Below are 19,830 nucleotides of genomic sequence, written 5' to 3' on the forward strand. Positions count from 1 at the left end.
AATGCATACGCCGACGACTTCTTCCTTATAATAAATTTCAACAAAAACACAAATACAAACTTCAGCTTAGACAACCTATTTAATGATATAGAAAATTGGTGCTCCTACTCAGGGGCATCGCTATCCCTATCCAAATGCCAACACCTCCACATATGCAGAAAACACCACTGCACATGCAAGATAAGCTGCAACAACATCCAAATTCCTACCGTTACTTCCTTAAAAATTCTAGGAATGACCTTAAACAACAAATACAAATGGAACACACACATAAACTTACTTCTACCCAAACTACACAATAAGCTCAATATAATAAAATGCCTATTTAGTCTTAAATTTAATTGCAACACGCATACACTACTTAATGTCGCAAAAGCAACAATTATAGCCAAACTAGAGTATGGTTTGTTTCTGCACGGGCATGCTCCCAAAAGCATTTTCAACAAAATAAAAACACCATTTAACTCCGCAATCCGTGTAGCTCTCGGAGTCCATCGCTTTACACCAATAAATAACTTACTTTACAAATCAAATACTCCCTCTTTAGAAATGAAACGAGACCTTCAAATAGCCAAACTATCTCAAAACCTAATCTTCTCCAAAAACACACCAATAAATAAGTTCGTTAAGCATAAAAAAACTAAAAAGAAAAAAACACCAATAAAACACCAATAATAATAGAATCAAGCTTAGCATAGAACTTAATCTACCCTACAAACCAATAAAACTCCATAAATACAGGCCATCATGAACCCTCCCCAATATACTAGACACATCACTCAAAATCCATAAGAAAGAACAAACATCTTCAGATCAATACAGAAAATTATACGAACACACAAAGAATAACCTTAAAACTCATAATTTCATATTCACTGACGGTTCAAAAATCAATTACACAATAACATTCGCCATTACAACGGAGACAGAGGTGTTGAAATACGGCATACTGCCTCCATATTCATCCGTCCTCACCTCCGAAACAATCGTCATCCTAGAAGGAATAGAACTTATTAAAAACCGAAGAGGCAAATTTATTATCTGTTCCGACTCCCTATCAGCAATAGATTAAATCCAAAACACAAATAATAACAAATTTTACCCCAGCAGAATACGATCGCTAATAACGCAACATGCACCTAAAATTAAAATAATCTGGATTCCTGGCCATTCAGGAATAAAAGGAAATTTACTAGCCGATCAAGCTGCAAAATCAGCAAGCAATATGCCACTTATCCTCACCCCAAACATAAATACCACAGATTAAAAAAAAACAAGTTATACCACAAAATCTGAAAACAAAACAGGCAATTGTACATAACAAGCCAGCAATTAGTTAGCAAATTAGATATTAACTAAATTAAGATATATTGTAACAACATTGTAAATAAATATAGCTGTAAGCCCCGTAGCTAATGCTATACTATTTAACTTAGTCTAGTTTTGAAAACTATTCTATTATAATAAATAAATAAATAAAACAGAAAATAATAATATAAAACTAGTTTTTTTTATATTTTTTTCCATGTGTTAACTAAAGTTAGAAATATTATTGAAGAGGTCGTACGGGAGAATTGACACTGTCCCTTTAAACGTCACGGAAATTGGCTAATTTTGTGTAATATATATTACATAATAAAGGATAATACAAAAATTGTTGCTTTTTATTTTTTATTTGATTTATTTATTTGACTACATAGACGGTAATGCATATGTGGCGAGGAAATCGATTGATTTCAGAACAAATTATTTTAAAATATGCATGAAAACACATTAATAACAAGCAAACACATTAATAATTTAAGAAAATATTATTTATTATATTAATATTATGTTATTTAAGAAAGTATCTGTATTTTTAACGATCGAAAATTATTTCTGAATGCTGCTTTAAAGCAAATTTTTCTGTAGTTCAATGTGAACTTAAATCAAGTAATAAAGTATCTTAATTAATAATAGACGCTTCTTTCAGAAGCCCTTCTAGGGGATGAACGTTTCAATTTTAATAAACATTACGAATTAGTGAAATATTTGCAATGATTCTTATTTTATTAGATGTTTTTTTATAAATTGGTCCAGTTAAAAATTTGAATATAAAAATTCAATCAACATTTGAAAGTCTCAAAACCCATATTACATCCTTTTAAAAATGGAAAGTGACGAAAAAATTATTTAAAAGTGTAGAACTATTAAAACCTTATTTTTATTAATGATTTAAAATACTAAAAAATTAAAAAAGTTTACACTTCAAGCAAACTTCGACATAGTAAATGACTGATGTCAGTAGCATTGTTAAAGTGCTCTCCTCCTCGATTCTCATCAGAGCAAAGGAGGTTGGTAGGCTGCGCGCGAGCCATTTTTAACAGAAAAAAAGTGTTCTCAGTGAAAAAAAGATGTCTGATTCTGCAGTTGCAACGTCCGCTTCCCCAGTGGCTGCCCCACCAGCGACAGTTGAGAAGAAAGTGGTCCAAAAAAAGGCATCTGGATCTGCTGGCACAAAGGCAAAGAAAGCCTCTGCGACGCCGTCACATCCGCCAACTCAGCAAATGGTGGACGCTTCCATTAAAAATTTAAAGGAACATGGCGGTTCATCACTTCTGGCAATCAAAAAATATATCACTGCCACTTATAAATGCGACGCCCAAAAGTTAGCGCCATTCATCAAGAAGTACTTAAAATCGGCCGTGGTCAATGGAAAGCTTATTCAAACTAAGGGAAAGGGTGCATCTGGATCTTTCAAACTGTCGGCCTCTGCCAAGAAGGAAAAGGATCCGAAGGCAAAGTCGAAGGTTTTGTCTGCTGAGAAAAAAGTTCAAAGCAAGAAGGTAGCCTCTAAGAAGATTGGTGTCTCCTCCAAAAAAACTGCCGTTGGGGCTGCTGACAAAAAGCCCAAAGCTAAGAAGGCTGTGGCTACCAAAAAGACTGCCGAAAATAAGAAAACTGAGAAGGCAAAAGCCAAGGATGCCAAGAAAACTGGAATCATAAAGTCGAAGCCCGCCGCAACAAAGGCGAAAGTGACTGCAGCGAAGCCAAAGGCTGTAGTAGCGAAAGCGTCAAAGGCAAAGCCAGCGGTGTCTGCAAAACCCAAAAAGACGGTGAAGAAAGCATCGGTTTCTGCTACCGCCAAGAAGCCGAAAGCGAAGACTACGGCTGCCAAAAAGTAAATTGTGAAAAAGTGCAGTATTTGGTACATGTTCGCAATTAAAATTTTAGATTTATGATTTATAGATCTGAAATTTGTTTAAACAAGTCCTTTTCAGGGCTACAACGTTCCGTTGCAAGAGAAAAAAACTTTTATTTTCTTCCACTTATTTATTAGCTGACGTTCGCAGCAACAATAAAACGTTTCATGTCATGAATTACATTGCATGTTGGTCGCATTCAGTTTTCGTTCCCGATTTTTTTGTATTTATTTGAACATTACCCAATTACCCATATTGCGGGTAAATAAGTTTTATTTGTAAATTCATATTCGATGATTGGTAGTTGAAAAATGCATTTCTTTGGTATAACACATTGTGGCCCTGAAAAGGGCCGTTTTGGATTATTGTCCGCATTCGCAGGAGAAAATTATTTAGAGCTGGTGTACTTGGTGACAGCCTTGGTTCCCTCACTGACAGCATGCTTGGCCAACTCTCCAGGCAAAAGCAGGCGAACAGCCGTTTGGATCTCCCGACTGGTGATGGTCGAGCGCTTGTTGTAGTGAGCTAGACGAGACGCTTCGGCAGCAATTCGCTCGAAAATATCATTTACAAAGCTGTTCATTATGCTCATCGCCTTCGACGAAATTCCGGTGTCAGGATGGACCTGCTTGAGAACCTTGTAAATGTAGATGGCATAGCTCTCCTTCCTTTTGCGCTTCTTTTTCTTGTCGGTCTTGGTGATGTTCTTCTGAGCCTTGCCAGCCTTCTTGGCTGCCTTTCCACTAGTTTTCGGAGGCATTGTTCACGTTACTTATATTTTCACAAACACAATTCACTTATCGTAATGTGGGCCCGAACGCGTTCACGTTTATACTTTTTTTCGAGCAGTCAATTCAGGTCTAAGTCACCCACCCCTAACTGAATGCGCAGGCAAACGGAAAAGTATAAATATTTCGCTGTCTGGGTTAGGCGAGCATTCGTGTTCCGTGCGTAAAGTGAACTAAGTGAAATAAACGCAAAGCAAAATGTCTGGACGTGGAAAAGGTGGCAAAGTGAAGGGAAAGGCAAAGTCCCGCTCAAACCGTGCCGGTTTAGAATTATTCCGCGTCATCTGCAACTGGCCATCCGCAACGACGAGGAGTTAAACAAGCTGCTCTCCGGCGTCACAATTGCACAAGGTGGCGTGTTGCCTAATATACAGGCTGTTCTGTTGCCCAAGAAGACCGAGAAGAAGGCCTAAACGTTTCAAAGGCTAAGCTAAAAACCTACATGTACATAAAATCGTCAATCAAACCGTCCTTTTCAGGACGACCAAATTATTACCAAAGAATTGAAAAATTTTTTAGCTTGGCAATTTGTTGTAATTAGTAAATCATAAAGAATTATTAACGTAAAGATGGTAATGTAGTAAGGGTTTTCTACTATATGCGGTATAAACTATAATTTGCTTCTTTAAACAATCGCACACCACGATGTGATGCTGTACATGCGGTGTCTGAAACCATTTGTACAGTCTGTACAAATCCATGTTAGAAATACACATTCTATTTGAAAGAGTACGAACAACAGACATTTATTTTTAGTTTAACATATTTTTTGGGAGTCCCGACCAATAAAATTAAATACTTTTTGAAAATCTTCCTCCTTTTAAAAACTGAATGGTGGTCCTGAAAAGGACCGATTGCTTAATAGGGGTACACAGGATGTACACTTTTTAACCGCCAAATCCGTAGAGGGTGCGGCCTTGCCTCTTCAGAGCGTACACAACATCCATGGCTGTAACTGTCTTCCTCTTGGCGTGTTCCGTGTAGGTCACGGCATCACGAATTACGTTCTCCAAGAAAACCTTCAGAACGCCACGCGTTTCCTCGTATATGAGTCCAGATATGCGCTTCACACCGCCTCGACGGGCCAAACGGCGGATAGCAGGCTTCGTGATACCTTGGATGTTATCACGCAGCACTTTGCGATGACGCTTGGCGCCACCCTTTCCCAAGCCTTTGCCTCCTTTACCACGACCAGTCATTTTTCACTGTTCTATACTATTATACACGCACAGCACGAAAGTCACTAAAGAACTAATTTCAACGTTTCTGTGTGCCCCTATTTATAGGTAAAACGACAAAAACCCGAGAGAGTACGAACGATATGTTCGTTCGCTTTTCGCTCGTCAAATGAAATGGCCTCCGTTTTTCTCTCTCTCTCTCTCTCTCTCTTTCACCGTCCACGATTGCTATATAAGTAGGTAGCAAATGCTCTGATCGTTTATTGTGTTTTCAAACGTGAAGTAGTGAACGTGAACTTTAGTGAAACCCAAATCGGAGATGGCTCGTACCAAGCAAACTGCTCGCAAATCGACTGGTGGAAAGGCGCCACGCAAACAACTGGCTACTAAGGCCGCTCGCAAGAGTGCTCCAGCCACCGGAGGTGTGAAGAAGCCCCACCGCTATCGCCCTGGAACCGTGGCCTTGCGTGAAATTCGTCGCTACCAAAAGAGCACCGAGCTTCTAATCCGCAAGCTGCCTTTCCAGCGTCTGGTGCGTGAAATCGCTCAGGACTTTAAGACGGACTTGCGATTCCAGAGCTCGGCGGTTATGGCTCTGCAGGAAGCTAGCGAAGCCTACCTGGTTGGTCTCTTCGAAGATACCAACTTGTGTGCCATTCATGCCAAGCGTGTCACCATAATGCCCAAAGACATCCAGTTAGCGCGACGCATTCGCGGCGAGCGTGCTTAAGCTGACACGGCATTAACTTGCAGATAAAGCGCTAGCGTACTCTATAATCGGTCCTTTTCAGGACCACAAACCAGATTCAATGAGATAAAATTTTCTGTTGCCGACTATTTATAACTTTAAAAAAAAAATAAGAACAAAATTCATATTCTATTATTTATGGCGCAAACGGTACTGGGTCTTAAATCATATGTAAAAATACTAATTCTGCCAGAGAAGGAATAAAAATAATCTTATTTTAATTGTAAGCTCGACATTTATTAAATTAAAGAAGAGGTTAATAAATATAAAATATATATAAAAATATATATTTTTATTTGTTCTTTGTGCGAACATCCTTTAAAGCAGTGAAAGTGTCGTGCGGGGAAAGGGACTCTGAACCTTAAACATCTAAAAAAAAATCTGAATTCTGTGTAAGACAGTTTGAAATTAATGAAATTACATTGATGACGGCAATATTTATAAAATAACAGAAAATAATAAAATAAAACTAGCTATTTTATATTTTTTCCATGTGTTAACTGAAGAATGTGTTATTATTGAAGAGGTCGTACGGGACAATTGACACTGTCCCTTCAAACGTCTGTAAAAAATAAAACCTATGTAAAATTCAGCACGGAAATTGGCTAATTTTGTTGCGGAATGTAATATATATTACATAATAAAGGATAATACAAAAATTGTTTCTTTTTATTTTTTATTTGATTTATTTATTTGACTACATAGACGGTAATGCATATGTGGCGAGGAAATCGATTGATTTCAGAACAAATTATTTTAAAATATGCATGAAAACACATTAATAACAAGCAAACACATTAATAATTTAAGAAAATATTATTTATTATATTAATATTATGTTATTTAAGAAAGTATCTGTATTTTTAACGATCGAAAATTATTTCTGAATGCTGCTTTAAAGCAAATTTTTCTGTAGTTCAATGTGAACTTAAATCAAGTAATAAAGTATCTTAATTAATAATAGACGCTTCTTTCAGAAGCCCTTCTAGGGGATGAACGTTTCAATTTTAATAAACATTACGAATTAGTGAAATATTTGCAATGATTCTTATTTTATTAGATGTTTTTTTATAAATTGGTCCAGTTAAAAATTTGAATATAAAAATTCAATCAACATTTGAAAGTCTCAAAACCCATATTACATCCTTTTAAAAATGGAAAGTGACGAAAAAATTATTTAAAAGTGTAGAACTATTAAAACCTTATTTTTATTAATGATTTAAAATACTAAAAAATTAAAAAAAGTTTACACTTCAAGCAAACTTCGACATAGTAAATGACTGATGTCAGTAGCATTGTTAAAGTGCTCTCCTCCTCGATTCTCATCAGAGCAAAGGAGGTTGGTAGGCAGCGCGCGAGCCATTTTTAACAGAAAAAAAGTGTTCTCAGTGAAAAAAAGATGTCTGATTCTGCAGTTGCAACGTCCGCTTCCCCAGTGGCTGCCCCACCAGCGACAGTTGAGAAGAAAGTGGTCCAAAAAAAGGCATCTGGATCTGCTGGCACAAAGGCAAAGAAAGCCTCTGCGACGCCGTCACATCCGCCAACTCAGCAAATGGTGGACGCTTCCATTAAAAATTTAAAGGAACGTGGCGGTTCATCACTTCTGGCAATCAAAAAATATATCACTGCCACTTATAAATGCGACGCCCAAAAGTTAGCGCCATTCATCAAGAAGTACTTAAAATCGGCCGTGGTCAATGGAAAGCTTATCCAAACTAAGGGAAAGGGTGCATCTGGATCTTTCAAACTGTCGGCCTCTGCCAAGAAGGAAAAGGATCCGAAGGCAAAGTCGAAGGTTTTGTCTGCTGAGAAAAAAGTTCAAAGCAAGAAGGTAGCCTCTAAGAAGATTGGTGTCTCCTCTAAAAAAACTGCCGTTGGGGCTGCTGACAAAAAGCCCAAAGCTAAGAAGGCTGTGGCTACCAAAAAGACTGCCGAAAATAAGAAAACTGAGAAGGCAAAAGCCAAGGATGCCAAGAAAACTGGAATCATAAAGTCGAAGCCCGCCGCAACAAAGGCGAAAGTGACTGCAGCGAAGCCAAAGGCTGTAGTAGCGAAAGCGTCAAAGGCAAAGCCAGCGGTGTCTGCAAAACCCAAAAAGACGGTGAAGAAAGCATCGGTTTCTGCTACCGCCAAGAAGCCGAAAGCGAAGACTACGGCTGCCAAAAAGTAAATTGTGAAAAAGTGCAGTATTTGGTACATGTTCGCAATTAAAATTTTAGATTTATGATTTATAGATCTGAAATTTGTTTAAACAAGTCCTTTTCAGGGCTACAACGTTCCGTTGCAAGAGAAAAAAACTTTTATTTTCTTCCACTTATTTATTAGCTGACGTTCGCAGCAACAATAAAACGTTTCATGTCATGAATTACATTGCATGTTGGTCGCATTCAGTTTTCGTTCCCGATTTTTTTGTATTTATTTGAACATTACCCAATTACCCATATTGCGGGTAAATAAGTTTTATTTGTAAATTCATATTCGATGATTGGTAGTTGAAAAATGCATTTCTTTGGTATAACACATTGTGGCCTTGAAAAGGGCCGTTTTGGATTATTGTCCGCATTCGCAGGAGAAAATTATTTAGAGCTGGTGTACTTGGTGACAGCCTTGGTTCCCTCACTGACAGCATGCTTGGCCAACTCTCCAGGCAAAAGCAGGCGAACAGCCGTTTGGATCTCCCGACTGGTGATGGTCGAGCGCTTGTTGTAGTGAGCTAGACGAGACGCTTCGGCAGCAATTCGCTCGAAAATATCATTTACAAAGCTGTTCATTATGCTCATCGCCTTCGACGAAATTCCGGTGTCAGGATGGACCTGCTTGAGAACCTTGTAAATGTAGATGGCATAGCTCTCCTTCCTTTTGCGCTTCTTTTTCTTGTCGGTCTTGGTGATGTTCTTCTGAGCCTTGCCAGCCTTCTTGGCTGCCTTTCCACTAGTTTTCGGAGGCATTGTTCACGTTACTTATATTTTCACAAACACAATTCACTTATCGTAATGTGGGCCCGAACGCGTTCACGTTTATACTTTTTTTCGAGCAGTCAATTCAGGTCTAAGTCACCCACCCCTAACTGAATGCGCAGGCAAACGGAAAAGTATAAATATTTCGCTGTCTGGGTTAGGCGAGCATTCGTGTTCCGTGCGTAAAGTGAACTAAGTGAAATAAACGCAAAGCAAAATGTCTGGACGTGGAAAAGGTGGCAAAGTGAAGGGAAAGGCAAAGTCCCGCTCAAACCGTGCCGGTCTTCAATTCCCTGTGGGCCGTATTCACCGTTTGCTCCGGAAGGGAAACTACGCAGAGCGTGTTGGTGCAGGCGCTCCAGTTTACCTAGCTGCCGTAATGGAATATCTGGCCGCTGAGGTTCTCGAGTTGGCTGGCAATGCTGCTCGTGACAACAAGAAGACTAGAATTATTCCGCGTCATCTGCAACTGGCCATCCGCAACGACGAGGAGTTAAACAAGCTGCTCTCCGGCGTCACAATTGCACAAGGTGGCGTGTTGCCTAATATACAGGCTGTTCTGTTGCCCAAGAAGACCGAGAAGAAGGCCTAAACGTTTCAAAGGCTAAGCTAAAAACCTACATGTACATAAAATCGTCAATCAAACCGTCCTTTTCAGGACGACCAAATTATTACCAAAGAATTGAAAAATTTTTTAGCTTGGCAATTTGTTGTAATTAGTAAATCATAAAGAATTATTAACGTAAAGATGGTAATGTAGTAAGGGTTTTCTACTATATGCGGTATAAACTATAATTTGCTTCTTTAAACAATCGCACACCACGATGTGATGCTGTACATGCGGTGTCTGAAACCATTTGTACAGTCTGTACAAATCCATGTTAGAAATACACATTCTATTTAAAAGAGTACGAACGACAGACATTTATTTTTAGTTTAACATATTTTTTGGGAGTCCCGACCAATAAAATTAAATACTTTTTGAAAATCTTCCTCCTTTTAAAAACTGAATGGTGGTCCTGAAAAGGACCGATTGCTTAATAGGGGTACACAGGATGTACACTTTTTAACCGCCAAATCCGTAGAGGGTGCGGCCTTGCCTCTTCAGAGCGTACACAACATCCATGGCTGTAACTGTCTTCCTCTTGGCGTGTTCCGTGTAGGTCACGGCATCACGAATTACGTTCTCCAAGAAAACCTTCAGAACGCCACGCGTTTCCTCGTATATGAGTCCAGATATGCGCTTCACACCGCCTCGACGGGCCAAACGGCGGATAGCAGGCTTCGTGATACCTTGGATGTTATCACGCAGCACTTTGCGATGACGCTTGGCGCCACCCTTTCCCAAGCCTTTGCCTCCTTTACCACGACCAGTCATTTTTCACTGTTCTATACTATTATACACGCACAGCACGAAAGTCACTAAAGAACTAATTTCAACGTTTCTGTGTGCCCCTATTTATAGGTAAAACGACAAAAACCCGAGAGAGTACGAACGATATGTTCGTTCGCTTTTCGCTCGTCAAATGAAATGGCCTCCGTTTTTCTCTCTCTCTCTCTCTCTCTCTCTTTCACCGTCCACGATTGCTATATAAGTAGGTAGCAAATGCTCTGATCGTTTATTGTGTTTTCAAACGTGAAGTAGTGAACGTGAACTTTAGTGAAACCCAAATCGGAGATGGCTCGTACCAAGCAAACTGCTCGCAAATCGACTGGTGGAAAGGCGCCACGCAAACAACTGGCTACTAAGGCCGCTCGCAAGAGTGCTCCAGCCACCGGAGGTGTGAAGAAGCCCCACCGCTATCGCCCTGGAACCGTGGCCTTGCGTGAAATTCGTCGCTACCAAAAGAGCACCGAGCTTCTAATCCGCAAGCTGCCTTTCCAGCGTCTGGTGCGTGAAATCGCTCAGGACTTTAAGACGGACTTGCGATTCCAGAGCTCGGCGGTTATGGCTCTGCAGGAAGCTAGCGAAGCCTACCTGGTTGGTCTCTTCGAAGATACCAACTTGTGTGCCATTCATGCCAAGCGTGTCACCATAATGCCCAAAGACATCCAGTTAGCGCGACGCATTCGCGGCGAGCGTGCTTAAGCTGACACGGCATTAACTTGCAGATAAAGCGCTAGCGTACTCTATAATCGGTCCTTTTCAGGACCACAAACCAGATTCAATGAGATAAAATTTTCTGTTGCCGACTATTTATAACTTAAAAAAAATAAGAACAAAATTCATATTCTATTATTTATGGCGCAAACGGTACTGGGTCTTAAATCATATGTAAAAATACTAATTCTGCCAGAGAAGGAATAAAAATAATCTTATTTTAATTGTCAGCTCAACATTTATTAAATTAAAGAAGAGGTTAATAAATATAAAATATATATAAAAATATATATTTTTATTTGTTCTTTGTGCGAACATCCTTTAAAGCAGTGAAAGTGTCGTGCGGGGCAAGGGACTCTGAACCTTAAACATCTAAAAAAAAATCTGAATTCTGTGTAAGACAGTTTGAAATTAATGAAATTACATTGATGACGGCAATATTTATAAAATAACAGAAAATAATAAAATAAAACTAGCTATTTTATATTTTTTCCATGTGTTAACTGAAGAAAGTGTTATTATTGAAGAGGTCGTACGGGACAATTGACACTGTCCCTTCAAACGCCTGTAAAAAATAAAACCTATGTAAAATTCAGCACGGAAATTGGCTAATTTTGTTGCGGAATGTAATATATATTACATAATAAAGGATAATACAAAAATTGTTTCTTTTTATTTTTTATTTGATTTATTTATTTGACTACATAGACGGTAATGCATATGTGGCGAGGAAATCGATTGATTTCAGAACAAATTATTTTAAAATATGCATGAAAACACATTAATAACAAGCAAACACATTAATAATTTAAGAAAATATTATTTATTATATTAATATTATGTTATTTAAGAAAGTATCTGTATTTTTAACGATCGAAAATTATTTCTGAATGCTGCTTTAAAGCAAATTTTTCTGTAGTTCAATGTGAACTTAAATCAAGTAATAAAGTATCTTAATTAATAATAGACGCTTCTTTCAGAAGCCCTTCTAGGGGATGAACGTTTCAATTTTAATAAACATAACGAATTAGTGAAATATTTGCAATGATTCTTATTTTATTAGATGTTTTTTTATAAATTGGTCCAGTTAAAAATTTGAATATAAAAATTCAATCAACATTTGAAAGTCTCAAAACCCATATTACATCCTTTTAAAAATGGAAAGTGACGAAAAAATTATTTAAAAGTGTAGAACTATTAAAACCTTATTTTTATTAATGATTTAAAATACTAAAAAATTAATAAAAGTTTACACTTCAAGCAAACTTTGACATAGTAAATGACTGATGTCAGTAGCATTGTTAAAGTGCTCTCCTCCTCGATTCTCATCAGAGCAAAGGAGGTTGGTAGGCAGCGCGCGAGCCATTTTTAACAGAAAAAAAGTGTTCTCAGTGAAAAAAAGATGTCTGATTCTGCAGTTGCAACGTCCGCTTCCCCAGTGGCTGCCCCACCAGCGACAGTTGAGAAGAAAGTGGTCCAAAAAAAGGCATCTGGATCTGCTGGCACAAAGGCAAAGAAAGCCTCTGCGACGCCGTCACATCCGCCAACTCAGCAAATGGTGGACGCTTCCATTAAAAATTTAAAGGAACGTGGCGGTTCATCACTTCTGGCAATCAAAAAATATATCACTGCCACTTATAAATGCGACGCCCAAAAGTTAGCGCCATTCATCAAGAAGTACTTAAAATCGGCCGTGGTCAATGGAAAGCTTATTCAAACTAAGGGAAAGGGTGCATCTGGATCTTTCAAACTGTCGGCCTCTGCCAAGAAGGAAAAGGATCCGAAGGCAAAGTCGAAGGTTTTGTCTGCTGAGAAAAAAGTTCAAAGCAAGAAGGTAGCCTCTAAGAAGATTGGTGTCTCCTCCAAAAAAACTGCCGTTGGGGCTGCTGACAAAAAGCCCAAAGCTAAGAAGGCTGTGGCTACCAAAAAGACTGCCGAAAATAAGAAAACTGAGAAGGCAAAAGCCAAGGATGCCAAGAAAACTGGAATCATAAAGTCGAAGCCCGCCGCAACAAAGGCGAAAGTGACTGCAGCGAAGCCAAAGGCTGTAGTAGCGAAAGCGTCAAAGGCAAAGCCAGCGGTGTCTGCAAAACCCAAAAAGACGGTGAAGAAAGCATCGGTTTCTGCTACCGCCAAGAAGCCGAAAGCGAAGACTACGGCTGCCAAAAAGTAAATTGTGAAAAAGTGCAGTATTTGGTACATGTTCGCAATTGAAATTTTAGATTTATGATTTATAGATCTGAAATTTGTTTAAACAAGTCCTTTTCAGGGCTACAACGTTCCGTTGCAAGAGAAAAAAACTTTTATTTTCTTCCACTTATTTATTAGCTGACGTTCGCAGCAACAATAAAACGTTTCATGTCATGAATTACATTGAATGTTGGTCGCATTCAGTTTTCGTTCCCGATTTTTTTGTATTTATTTGAACATTACCCAATTACCCATATTGCGGGTAAATAAGTTTTATTTGTAAATTCATATTCGATGATTGGTGGTTGAAAAATGCATTTCTTTGGTATAACACATTGTGGCCCTGAAAAGGGCCGTTTTGGATTATTGTCCGCATTCGCAGGAGAAAATTATTTAGAGCTGGTGTACTTGGTGACAGCCTTGGTTCCCTCACTGACAGCATGCTTGGCCAACTCTCCAGGCAAAAGCAGGCGAACAGCCGTTTGGATCTCCCGACTGGTGATGGTCGAGCGCTTGTTGTAGTGAGCTAGACGAGACGCTTCGGCAGCAATTCGCTCGAAAATATCATTTACAAAGCTGTTCATTATGCTCATCGCCTTCGACGAAATTCCGGTGTCAGGATGGACCTGCTTGAGAACCTTGTAAATGTAGATGGCATAGCTCTCCTTCCTTTTGCGCTTCTTTTTCTTGTCGGTCTTGGTGATGTTCTTCTGAGCCTTGCCAGCCTTCTTGGCTGCCTTTCCACTAGTTTTCGGAGGCATTGTTCACGTTACTTATATTTTCACAAACACAATTCACTTATCGTAATGTGGGCCCGAACGCGTTCACGTTTATACTTTTTTTCGAGCAGTCAATTCAGGTCTAAGTCACCCACCCCTAACTGAATGCGCAGGCAAACGGAAAAGTATAAATATTTCGCTGTCGGGGTTAAGCGAGCATTCTTGTTCCGTGCGTAAAGGGAACTAAGTGAAATAAACGCGAAGCAAAATGTCTGGACGTGGAAAAGGTGGCAAAGTGAAGGGAAAGGCAAAGTCCCGCTCAAACCGTGCCGGTCTTCAATTCCCTGTGGGCCGTATTCACCGTTTGCTCCGGAAGGGAAACTACGCATAGCGTGTTGGTGCAAGCGCTCCATTTTACCTAGCTGCCGAAATGAAAATCTGGCCGCTGAGGTTCTCGAGTTGGCTGGCAATGCTGCTCGTGACAACAAGAAGACTAGAATTATTCCGCGTCATCTGCAACTGGCCATCCGCAACGACGAGGAGTTAAACAAGCTGCTCTTCGGCGTCACAATTGCACAAGGTGGCGTGTTGCCTAATATACAGGCTGTTCTGTTGCCCAAGAAGACCGAGAAGAAGGCCTAAACGTTTCAAAGGCTAAGCTAAAAACCTACATGTACATAAAATCGTCAATCAAACCGTCCTTTTCAGGACGACCAAATTATTACCAAAGAATTGAAAAATTTTTTAGCTTGGCAATTTGTTGTAATTAGTAAATCATAAAGAATTATTAACGTAAAGATGGTAATGTAGTAAGGGTTTTCTACTATATGCGGTATAAACTATAATTTGCTTCTTTAAACAATCGCACACCACGATGTGATGCTGTACATGCGGTGTCTGAAACCATTTGTACAGTCTGTACAAATCCATGTTAGAAATATACACATTCTATTTGAAAGAGTACGAACGACAGACATTTATTTTTAGTTTAACATATTTTTTGGGAGTCCCGACCAATAAAATTAAATACTTTTTGAAAATCTTCCTCCTTTTAAAAACTGAATGGTGGTCCTGAAAAGGACCGATTGCTTAATAGGGGTACACAGGATGTACACTTTTTAACCGCCAAATCCGTAGAGGGTGCGGCCTTGCCTCTTCAGAGCGTACACAACATCCATGGCTGTAACTGTCTTCCTCTTGGCGTGTTCCGTGTAGGTCACGGCATCACGAATTACGTTCTCCAAGAAAACCTTCAGAACGCCACGCGTTTCCTCGTATATGAGTCCAGATATGCGCTTCACACCGCCTCGACGGGCCAAACGGCGGATAGCAGGCTTCGTGATACCTTGGATGTTATCACGCAGCACTTTGCGATGACGCTTGGCGCCACCCTTTCCCAAGCCTTTGCCTCCTTTACCACGACCAGTCATTTTTCACTGTTCTATCCTTTAATCCCCCCCCGGCCCAAAGGCAATTAAGAACTTATTTCAACGGTTTTGGGGGGCCCTTTTTATTGGGTAAAACAACAAAACCCCGAAAAAGTCCAACCGATTTGTCCGTTCGCTTTTCGCTCGTCAAATGAAAGGGCCTCCGTTTTTCTCTCTCTCTCTCTCTCTCTCTCTTTCACCGTCCACGATTGCTATATAAGTAGGTAGCAAATGCTCTGATCGTTTATTGTGTTTTCAAACGTGAAGTAGTGAACGTGAACTTTAGTGAAACCCAAATCGGAGATGGCTCGTACCAAGCAAACTGCTCGCAAATCGACTGGTGGAAAGGCGCCACGCAAACAACTGGCTACTAAGGCCGCTCGCAAGAGTGCTCCAGCCACCGGAGGTGTGAAGAAGCCCCACCGCTATCGCCCTGGAACCGTGGCCTTGCGTGAAATTCGTCGCTACCAAAAGAGCACCGAGCTTCTAATCCGCAAGCTGCCTTTCCAGCGTCTGGTGCGTGAAATCGCTCAGGACTTTAAGACGGACTTGCGATTCCAGAGCTCGGCGGTTATGGCTCTGCAGGAAGCTAGCGAAGCCTACCTGGTTGGTCTCTTCGAAGATACCAACTTGTGTGCCATTCATGCCAAGCGTGTCACCATAATGCCCAAAGACATCCAGTTAGCGCGACGCATTCGCGGCGAGCGTGCTTAAGCTGACACGGCATTAACTTGCAGATAAAGCGCTAGCGTACTCTATAATCGGTCCTTTTCAGGACCACAAACCAGATTCAATGAGATAAAATTTTCTGTTGCCGACTATTTATAACTTAAAAAAAATAAGAACAAAATTCATATTCTATTATTTATGGCGCAAACGGTACTGGGTCTTAAATCATATGTAAAAATACTAATTCTGCCAGAGAAGGAATAAAAATAATCTTATTTTAATTGTCAGCTCAACATTTATTAAATTAAAGAAGAGGTTAATACAAAGATATATATATTTATTTGTTCTTTGTGCGAACATCCTTTAAAGCAGTGAAAGTGTCGTGCGGGGCAAGGGACTCTGAACCTTAAACATCTAAAAAAAAATCTGAATTCTGTGTAAGACAGTTTGAAATTAATGAAATTACATTGATGACGGCAATATTTATAAAATAACAGAAAATAATAAAATAAAACTAGCTATTTTATATTTTTTCCATGTGTTAACTGAAGAAAGTGTTATTATTGAAGAGGTCGTACGGGACAATTGACACTGTCCCTTCAAACGCCTGTAAAAAATAAAACCTATGTAAAATTCAGCACGGAAATTGGCTAATTTTGTTGCGGAATGTAATATATATTACATAATAAAGGATAATACAAAAATTGTTTCTTTTTATTTTTTATTTGATTTATTTATTTGACTACATAGACGGTAATGCATATGTGGCGAGGAAATCGATTGATTTCAGAACAAATTATTTTAAAATATGCATGAAAACACATTAATAACAAGCAAACACATTAATAATTTAAGAAAATATTATTTATTATATTAATATTATGTTATTTAAGAAAGTATCTGTATTTTTAACGATCGAAAATTATTTCTGAATGCTGCTTTAAAGCAAATTTTTCTGTAGTTCAATGTGAACTTAAATCAAGTAATAAAGTATCTTAATTAATAATAGACGCTTCTTTCAGAAGCCCTTCTAGGGGATGAACGTTTCAATTTTAATAAACATTACGAATTAGTGAAATATTTGCAATGATTCTTATTTTATTAGATGTTTTTTTATAAATTGGTCCAGTTAAAAATTTGAATATAAAAATTCAATCAACATTTGAAAGTCTCAAAACCCATATTACATCCTTTTAAAAATGGAAAGTGACGAAAAAATTATTTAAAAGTGTAGAACTATTAAAACCTTATTTTTATTAATGATTTAAAATACTAAAAAATTAAAAAAAGTTTACACTTCAAGCAAACTTCGACATAGTAAATGACTGATGTCAGTAGCATTGTTAAAGTGCTCTCCTCCTCGATTCTCATCAGAGCAAAGGAGGTTGGTAGGCAGCGCGCGAGCCATTTTTAACAGAAAAAAAGTGTTCTCAGTGAAAAAAAGATGTCTGATTCTGCAGTTGCAACGTCCGCTTCCCCAGTGGCTGCCCCACCAGCGACAGTTGAGAAGAAAGTGGTCCAAAAAAAGGCATCTGGATCTGCTGGCACAAAGGCAAAGAAAGCCTCTGCGACGCCGTCACATCCGCCAACTCAGCAAATGGTGGACGCTTCCATTAAAAATTTAGAGGAACGTGGCGGTTCATCACTTCTGGCAATCAAAAAATATATCACTGCCACTTATAAATGCGACGCCCAAAAGTTAGCGCCATTCATCAAGAAGTACTTAAAATCGGCCGTGGTCAATGGAAAGCTTATTCAAACTAAGGGAAAGGGTGCATCTGGATCTTTCAAACTGTCGGCCTCTGCCAAGAAGGAAAAGGATCCGAAGGCAAAGTCGAAGGTTTTGTCTGCTGAGAAAAAAGTTCAAAGCAAGAAGGTAGCCTCTAAGAAGATTGGTGTCTCCTCCAAAAAAACTGCCGTTGGGGCTGCTGACAAAAAGCCCAAAGCTAAGAAGGCTGTGGCTACCAAAAAGACTGCCGAAAATAAGAAAACTGAGAAGGCAAAAGCCAAGGATGCCAAGAAAACTGGAATCATAAAGTCGAAGCCCGCCGCAACAAAGGCGAAAGTGACTGCAGCGAAGCCAAAGGCTGTAGTAGCGAAAGCGTCAAAGGCAAAGCCAGCGGTGTCTGCAAAACCCAAAAAGACGGTGAAGAAAGCATCGGTTTCTGCTACCGCCAAGAAGCCGAAAGCGAAGACTACGGCTGCCAAAAAGTAAATTGTGAAAAAGTGCAGTATTTGGTACATGTTCGCAATTAAAATTTTAGATTTATGTTTTATAGATCTGAAATTTGTTTAAACAAGTCCTTTTCAGGGCTACAACGTTCCGTTGCAAGAGAAAAAAACTTTTATTTTCTTCCACTTATTTATTAGCTGACGTTCGCAGCAACAATAAAACGTTTCATGTCATGAATTACATTGCATGTTGGTCGCATTCAGTTTTCGTTCCCGATTTTTTTGTATTTATTTGAACATTACCCAATTACCCATATTGCGGGTAAATAAGTTTTATTTGTAAATTCATATTCGATGATTGGTGGTTGAAAAATGCATTTCTTTGGTATAACACATTGTGGCCCTGAAAAGGGCCGTTTTGGATTATTGTCCGCATTCGCAGGAGAAAATTATTTAGAGCTGGTGTACTTGGTGACAGCCTTGGTTCCCTCACTGACAGCATGCTTGGCCAACTCTCCAGGCAAAAGCAGGCGAACAGCCGTTTGGATCTCCCGACTGGTGATGGTCGAGCGCTTGTTGTAGTGAGCTAGACGAGACGCTTCGGCAGCAATTCGCTCGAAAATATCATTTACAAAGCTGTTCATTATGCTCATCGCCTTCGACGAAATTCCGGTGTCAGGATGGACCTGCTTGAGAACCTTGTAAATGTAGATGGCATAGCTCTCCTTCCTTTTGCGCTTCTTTTTCTTGTCGGTCTTGGTGATGTTCTTCTGAGCCTTGCCAGCCTTCTTGGCTGCCTTTCCACTAGTTTTCGGAGGCATTGTTCACGTTACTTATATTTTCACAAACACAATTCACTTATCGTAATGTGGGCCCGAACGCGTTCACGTTTATACTTTTTTTCGAGCAGTCAATTCAGGTCTAAGTCACCCACCCCTAACTGAATGCGCAGGCAAACGGAAAAGTATAAATATTTCGCTGTCTGGGTTAGGCGAGCATTCGTGTTCCGTGTGTAAAGTGAACTAAGTGAAATAAACGCAAAGCAAAATGTCTGGACGTGGAAAAGGTGGCAAAGTGAAGGGAAAGGCAAAGTCCCGCTCAAACCGTGCCGGTCTTCAATTCCCTGTGGGCCGTATTCACCGTTTGCTCCGGAAGGGAAACTACGCAGAGCGTGTTGGTGCAGGCGCTCCAGTTTACCTAGCTGCCGTAATGGAATATCTGGCCGCTGAGGTTCTCGAGTTGGCTGGCAATGCTGCTCGTGACAACAAGAAGACTAGAATTATTCCGCGTCATCTGCAACTGGCCATCCGCAACGACGAGGAGTTAAACAAGCTGCTCTCCGGCGTCACAATTGCACAAGGTGGCGTGTTGCCTAATATACAGGCTGTTCTGTTGCCCAAGAAGACCGAGAAGAAGGCCTAAACGTTTCAAAGGCTAAGCTAAAAACCTACATGTACATAAAATCGTCAATCAAACCGTCCTTTTCAGGACGACCAAATTATTACCAAAGAATTGAAAAATTTTTTAGCTTGGCAATTTGTTGTAATTAGTAAATCATAAAGAATTATTAACGTAAAGATGGTAATGTAGTAAGGGTTTTCTACTATATGCGGTATAAACTATAATTTGCTTCTTTAAACAATCGCACACCACGATGTGATGCTGTACATGCGGTGTCTGAAACCATTTGTACAGTCTG

The 19,830-nt window shown here is 39.5% G+C and overlaps 16 protein-coding genes, 2 non-coding genes and 2 pseudogenes across 18 annotated transcripts, besides 1 other annotated feature; 13 read left to right on the forward strand and 7 right to left on the reverse strand.

Annotated features, from left to right (window-relative positions):
- Positions 1 to 1,471: part of a mobile genetic element that runs on past the window's edge.
- Positions 1,472 to 2,234: 763 nt separating this feature from the next.
- On the forward strand, positions 2,235 to 3,257 carry His1:CG33801 (histone H1). Its single transcript, NM_001032111.2, has one exon. The coding sequence runs from the start codon at positions 2,394 to 2,396 to the stop codon at positions 3,162 to 3,164; it is 771 nt and encodes a 256-aa protein (NP_001027282.1). The 5' UTR covers positions 2,235 to 2,393; the 3' UTR covers positions 3,165 to 3,257.
- Positions 3,258 to 3,393: 136 nt separating this feature from the next.
- His2B:CG33910 (histone H2B) lies at positions 3,394 to 3,988 on the reverse strand. The gene has a single exon (NM_001032112.2). It carries the CDS (start codon positions 3,940 to 3,942, stop codon positions 3,571 to 3,573), a length of 372 nt encoding a protein of 123 aa, NP_001027283.1. The 5' UTR covers positions 3,943 to 3,988; the 3' UTR covers positions 3,394 to 3,570.
- Positions 3,989 to 4,116: 128 nt separating this feature from the next.
- His-Psi:CR33802 lies at positions 4,117 to 4,449 on the forward strand (annotated as a pseudogene).
- A 363-nt stretch (positions 4,450 to 4,812) lies between these two features.
- His4:CG33909 (histone H4) lies at positions 4,813 to 5,225 on the reverse strand. Its single transcript, NM_001032113.2, has one exon. It carries the CDS (start codon positions 5,167 to 5,169, stop codon positions 4,858 to 4,860), a length of 312 nt encoding a protein of 103 aa, NP_001027284.1. The 5' UTR covers positions 5,170 to 5,225; the 3' UTR covers positions 4,813 to 4,857.
- A 185-nt stretch (positions 5,226 to 5,410) lies between these two features.
- His3:CG33803 (histone H3) lies at positions 5,411 to 5,939 on the forward strand. The gene has a single exon (NM_001032114.2). The coding sequence runs from the start codon at positions 5,468 to 5,470 to the stop codon at positions 5,876 to 5,878; it is 411 nt and encodes a 136-aa protein (NP_001027285.1). The 5' UTR covers positions 5,411 to 5,467; the 3' UTR covers positions 5,879 to 5,939.
- Positions 5,940 to 7,136: 1,197 nt separating this feature from the next.
- His1:CG31617 (histone H1) lies at positions 7,137 to 8,159 on the forward strand. The gene has a single exon (NM_165380.4). The coding sequence runs from the start codon at positions 7,296 to 7,298 to the stop codon at positions 8,064 to 8,066; it is 771 nt and encodes a 256-aa protein (NP_724341.1). The 5' UTR covers positions 7,137 to 7,295; the 3' UTR covers positions 8,067 to 8,159.
- A 136-nt stretch (positions 8,160 to 8,295) lies between these two features.
- His2B:CG17949 (histone H2B) lies at positions 8,296 to 8,890 on the reverse strand. The gene has a single exon (NM_165381.4). The coding sequence runs from the start codon at positions 8,842 to 8,844 to the stop codon at positions 8,473 to 8,475; it is 372 nt and encodes a 123-aa protein (NP_724342.1). The 5' UTR covers positions 8,845 to 8,890; the 3' UTR covers positions 8,296 to 8,472.
- A 128-nt stretch (positions 8,891 to 9,018) lies between these two features.
- Positions 9,019 to 9,511, forward strand: His2A:CG31618 (histone H2A). Its single transcript, NM_165382.3, has one exon. It carries the CDS (start codon positions 9,071 to 9,073, stop codon positions 9,443 to 9,445), a length of 375 nt encoding a protein of 124 aa, NP_724343.1. The 5' UTR covers positions 9,019 to 9,070; the 3' UTR covers positions 9,446 to 9,511.
- sncRNA:430a (small non-coding RNA 430a) lies at positions 9,158 to 9,193 on the forward strand. The gene has a single exon (NR_002516.1). It is a non-coding gene; the product is annotated as a small non-coding RNA 430a (non-coding RNA).
- Positions 9,512 to 9,874: 363 nt separating the features above from the next.
- On the reverse strand, positions 9,875 to 10,287 carry His4:CG31611 (histone H4). Its single transcript, NM_165383.3, has one exon. The coding sequence runs from the start codon at positions 10,229 to 10,231 to the stop codon at positions 9,920 to 9,922; it is 312 nt and encodes a 103-aa protein (NP_724344.1). The 5' UTR covers positions 10,232 to 10,287; the 3' UTR covers positions 9,875 to 9,919.
- Positions 10,288 to 10,474: 187 nt separating this feature from the next.
- His3:CG31613 (histone H3) lies at positions 10,475 to 11,003 on the forward strand. Its single transcript, NM_165384.3, has one exon. It carries the CDS (start codon positions 10,532 to 10,534, stop codon positions 10,940 to 10,942), a length of 411 nt encoding a protein of 136 aa, NP_724345.1. The 5' UTR covers positions 10,475 to 10,531; the 3' UTR covers positions 10,943 to 11,003.
- Positions 11,004 to 12,197: 1,194 nt separating this feature from the next.
- On the forward strand, positions 12,198 to 13,220 carry His1:CG33804 (histone H1). Its single transcript, NM_001032115.2, has one exon. It carries the CDS (start codon positions 12,357 to 12,359, stop codon positions 13,125 to 13,127), a length of 771 nt encoding a protein of 256 aa, NP_001027286.1. The 5' UTR covers positions 12,198 to 12,356; the 3' UTR covers positions 13,128 to 13,220.
- A 136-nt stretch (positions 13,221 to 13,356) lies between these two features.
- His2B:CG33908 (histone H2B) lies at positions 13,357 to 13,951 on the reverse strand. Its single transcript, NM_001032116.2, has one exon. The coding sequence runs from the start codon at positions 13,903 to 13,905 to the stop codon at positions 13,534 to 13,536; it is 372 nt and encodes a 123-aa protein (NP_001027287.1). The 5' UTR covers positions 13,906 to 13,951; the 3' UTR covers positions 13,357 to 13,533.
- A 180-nt stretch (positions 13,952 to 14,131) lies between these two features.
- Positions 14,132 to 14,571, forward strand: His-Psi:CR33805 (annotated as a pseudogene).
- A 365-nt stretch (positions 14,572 to 14,936) lies between these two features.
- Positions 14,937 to 15,348, reverse strand: His4:CG33907 (histone H4). The gene has a single exon (NM_001032117.2). It carries the CDS (start codon positions 15,291 to 15,293, stop codon positions 14,982 to 14,984), a length of 312 nt encoding a protein of 103 aa, NP_001027288.1. The 5' UTR covers positions 15,294 to 15,348; the 3' UTR covers positions 14,937 to 14,981.
- Positions 15,349 to 15,536: 188 nt separating this feature from the next.
- His3:CG33806 (histone H3) lies at positions 15,537 to 16,065 on the forward strand. The gene has a single exon (NM_001032118.2). It carries the CDS (start codon positions 15,594 to 15,596, stop codon positions 16,002 to 16,004), a length of 411 nt encoding a protein of 136 aa, NP_001027289.1. The 5' UTR covers positions 15,537 to 15,593; the 3' UTR covers positions 16,005 to 16,065.
- A 1,179-nt stretch (positions 16,066 to 17,244) lies between these two features.
- Positions 17,245 to 18,267, forward strand: His1:CG33807 (histone H1). The gene has a single exon (NM_001032119.2). It carries the CDS (start codon positions 17,404 to 17,406, stop codon positions 18,172 to 18,174), a length of 771 nt encoding a protein of 256 aa, NP_001027290.1. The 5' UTR covers positions 17,245 to 17,403; the 3' UTR covers positions 18,175 to 18,267.
- Positions 18,268 to 18,403: 136 nt separating this feature from the next.
- His2B:CG33906 (histone H2B) lies at positions 18,404 to 18,998 on the reverse strand. Its single transcript, NM_001032120.2, has one exon. It carries the CDS (start codon positions 18,950 to 18,952, stop codon positions 18,581 to 18,583), a length of 372 nt encoding a protein of 123 aa, NP_001027291.1. The 5' UTR covers positions 18,953 to 18,998; the 3' UTR covers positions 18,404 to 18,580.
- Positions 18,999 to 19,143: 145 nt separating this feature from the next.
- Positions 19,144 to 19,619, forward strand: His2A:CG33808 (histone H2A). The gene has a single exon (NM_001032121.2). It carries the CDS (start codon positions 19,179 to 19,181, stop codon positions 19,551 to 19,553), a length of 375 nt encoding a protein of 124 aa, NP_001027292.1. The 5' UTR covers positions 19,144 to 19,178; the 3' UTR covers positions 19,554 to 19,619.
- sncRNA:430b (small non-coding RNA 430b) lies at positions 19,266 to 19,301 on the forward strand. Its single transcript, NR_002518.1, has one exon. It is a non-coding gene; the product is annotated as a small non-coding RNA 430b (non-coding RNA).
- Positions 19,620 to 19,830: the final 211 nt, after the last annotated feature.

The sequence above is a fragment of the Drosophila melanogaster genome, chromosome 2L, assembly GCF_000001215.4.
Source record: "Drosophila melanogaster chromosome 2L".
Lineage (NCBI taxonomy): Eukaryota > Metazoa > Arthropoda > Insecta > Diptera > Drosophilidae > Drosophila > Drosophila melanogaster.

Excerpts from the sequence above, each read along its gene's own strand:
- His3:CG31613 (NM_165384.3), top strand. The coding sequence starts at position 10,532 with ATGGCTCGTACCAAGCAAACTGCTCGCAAATCGACTGGTGGAAAGGCG.
- His4:CG33909 (NM_001032113.2), bottom strand. The coding sequence starts at position 5,169 with ATGACTGGTCGTGGTAAAGGAGGCAAAGGCTTGGGAAAGGGTGGCGCC.
- His2B:CG33908 (NM_001032116.2), bottom strand. The coding sequence starts at position 13,905 with ATGCCTCCGAAAACTAGTGGAAAGGCAGCCAAGAAGGCTGGCAAGGCT.
- His2A:CG31618 (NM_165382.3), top strand. The coding sequence starts at position 9,071 with ATGTCTGGACGTGGAAAAGGTGGCAAAGTGAAGGGAAAGGCAAAGTCC.
- His3:CG33806 (NM_001032118.2), top strand. The coding sequence starts at position 15,594 with ATGGCTCGTACCAAGCAAACTGCTCGCAAATCGACTGGTGGAAAGGCG.
- His1:CG33804 (NM_001032115.2), top strand. The coding sequence starts at position 12,357 with ATGTCTGATTCTGCAGTTGCAACGTCCGCTTCCCCAGTGGCTGCCCCA.
- His2B:CG33906 (NM_001032120.2), bottom strand. The coding sequence starts at position 18,952 with ATGCCTCCGAAAACTAGTGGAAAGGCAGCCAAGAAGGCTGGCAAGGCT.
- His4:CG31611 (NM_165383.3), bottom strand. The coding sequence starts at position 10,231 with ATGACTGGTCGTGGTAAAGGAGGCAAAGGCTTGGGAAAGGGTGGCGCC.
- His1:CG33801 (NM_001032111.2), top strand. The coding sequence starts at position 2,394 with ATGTCTGATTCTGCAGTTGCAACGTCCGCTTCCCCAGTGGCTGCCCCA.
- His3:CG33803 (NM_001032114.2), top strand. The coding sequence starts at position 5,468 with ATGGCTCGTACCAAGCAAACTGCTCGCAAATCGACTGGTGGAAAGGCG.
- His2B:CG17949 (NM_165381.4), bottom strand. The coding sequence starts at position 8,844 with ATGCCTCCGAAAACTAGTGGAAAGGCAGCCAAGAAGGCTGGCAAGGCT.
- His2B:CG33910 (NM_001032112.2), bottom strand. The coding sequence starts at position 3,942 with ATGCCTCCGAAAACTAGTGGAAAGGCAGCCAAGAAGGCTGGCAAGGCT.
- His1:CG31617 (NM_165380.4), top strand. The coding sequence starts at position 7,296 with ATGTCTGATTCTGCAGTTGCAACGTCCGCTTCCCCAGTGGCTGCCCCA.
- His2A:CG33808 (NM_001032121.2), top strand. The coding sequence starts at position 19,179 with ATGTCTGGACGTGGAAAAGGTGGCAAAGTGAAGGGAAAGGCAAAGTCC.
- His1:CG33807 (NM_001032119.2), top strand. The coding sequence starts at position 17,404 with ATGTCTGATTCTGCAGTTGCAACGTCCGCTTCCCCAGTGGCTGCCCCA.
- His4:CG33907 (NM_001032117.2), bottom strand. The coding sequence starts at position 15,293 with ATGACTGGTCGTGGTAAAGGAGGCAAAGGCTTGGGAAAGGGTGGCGCC.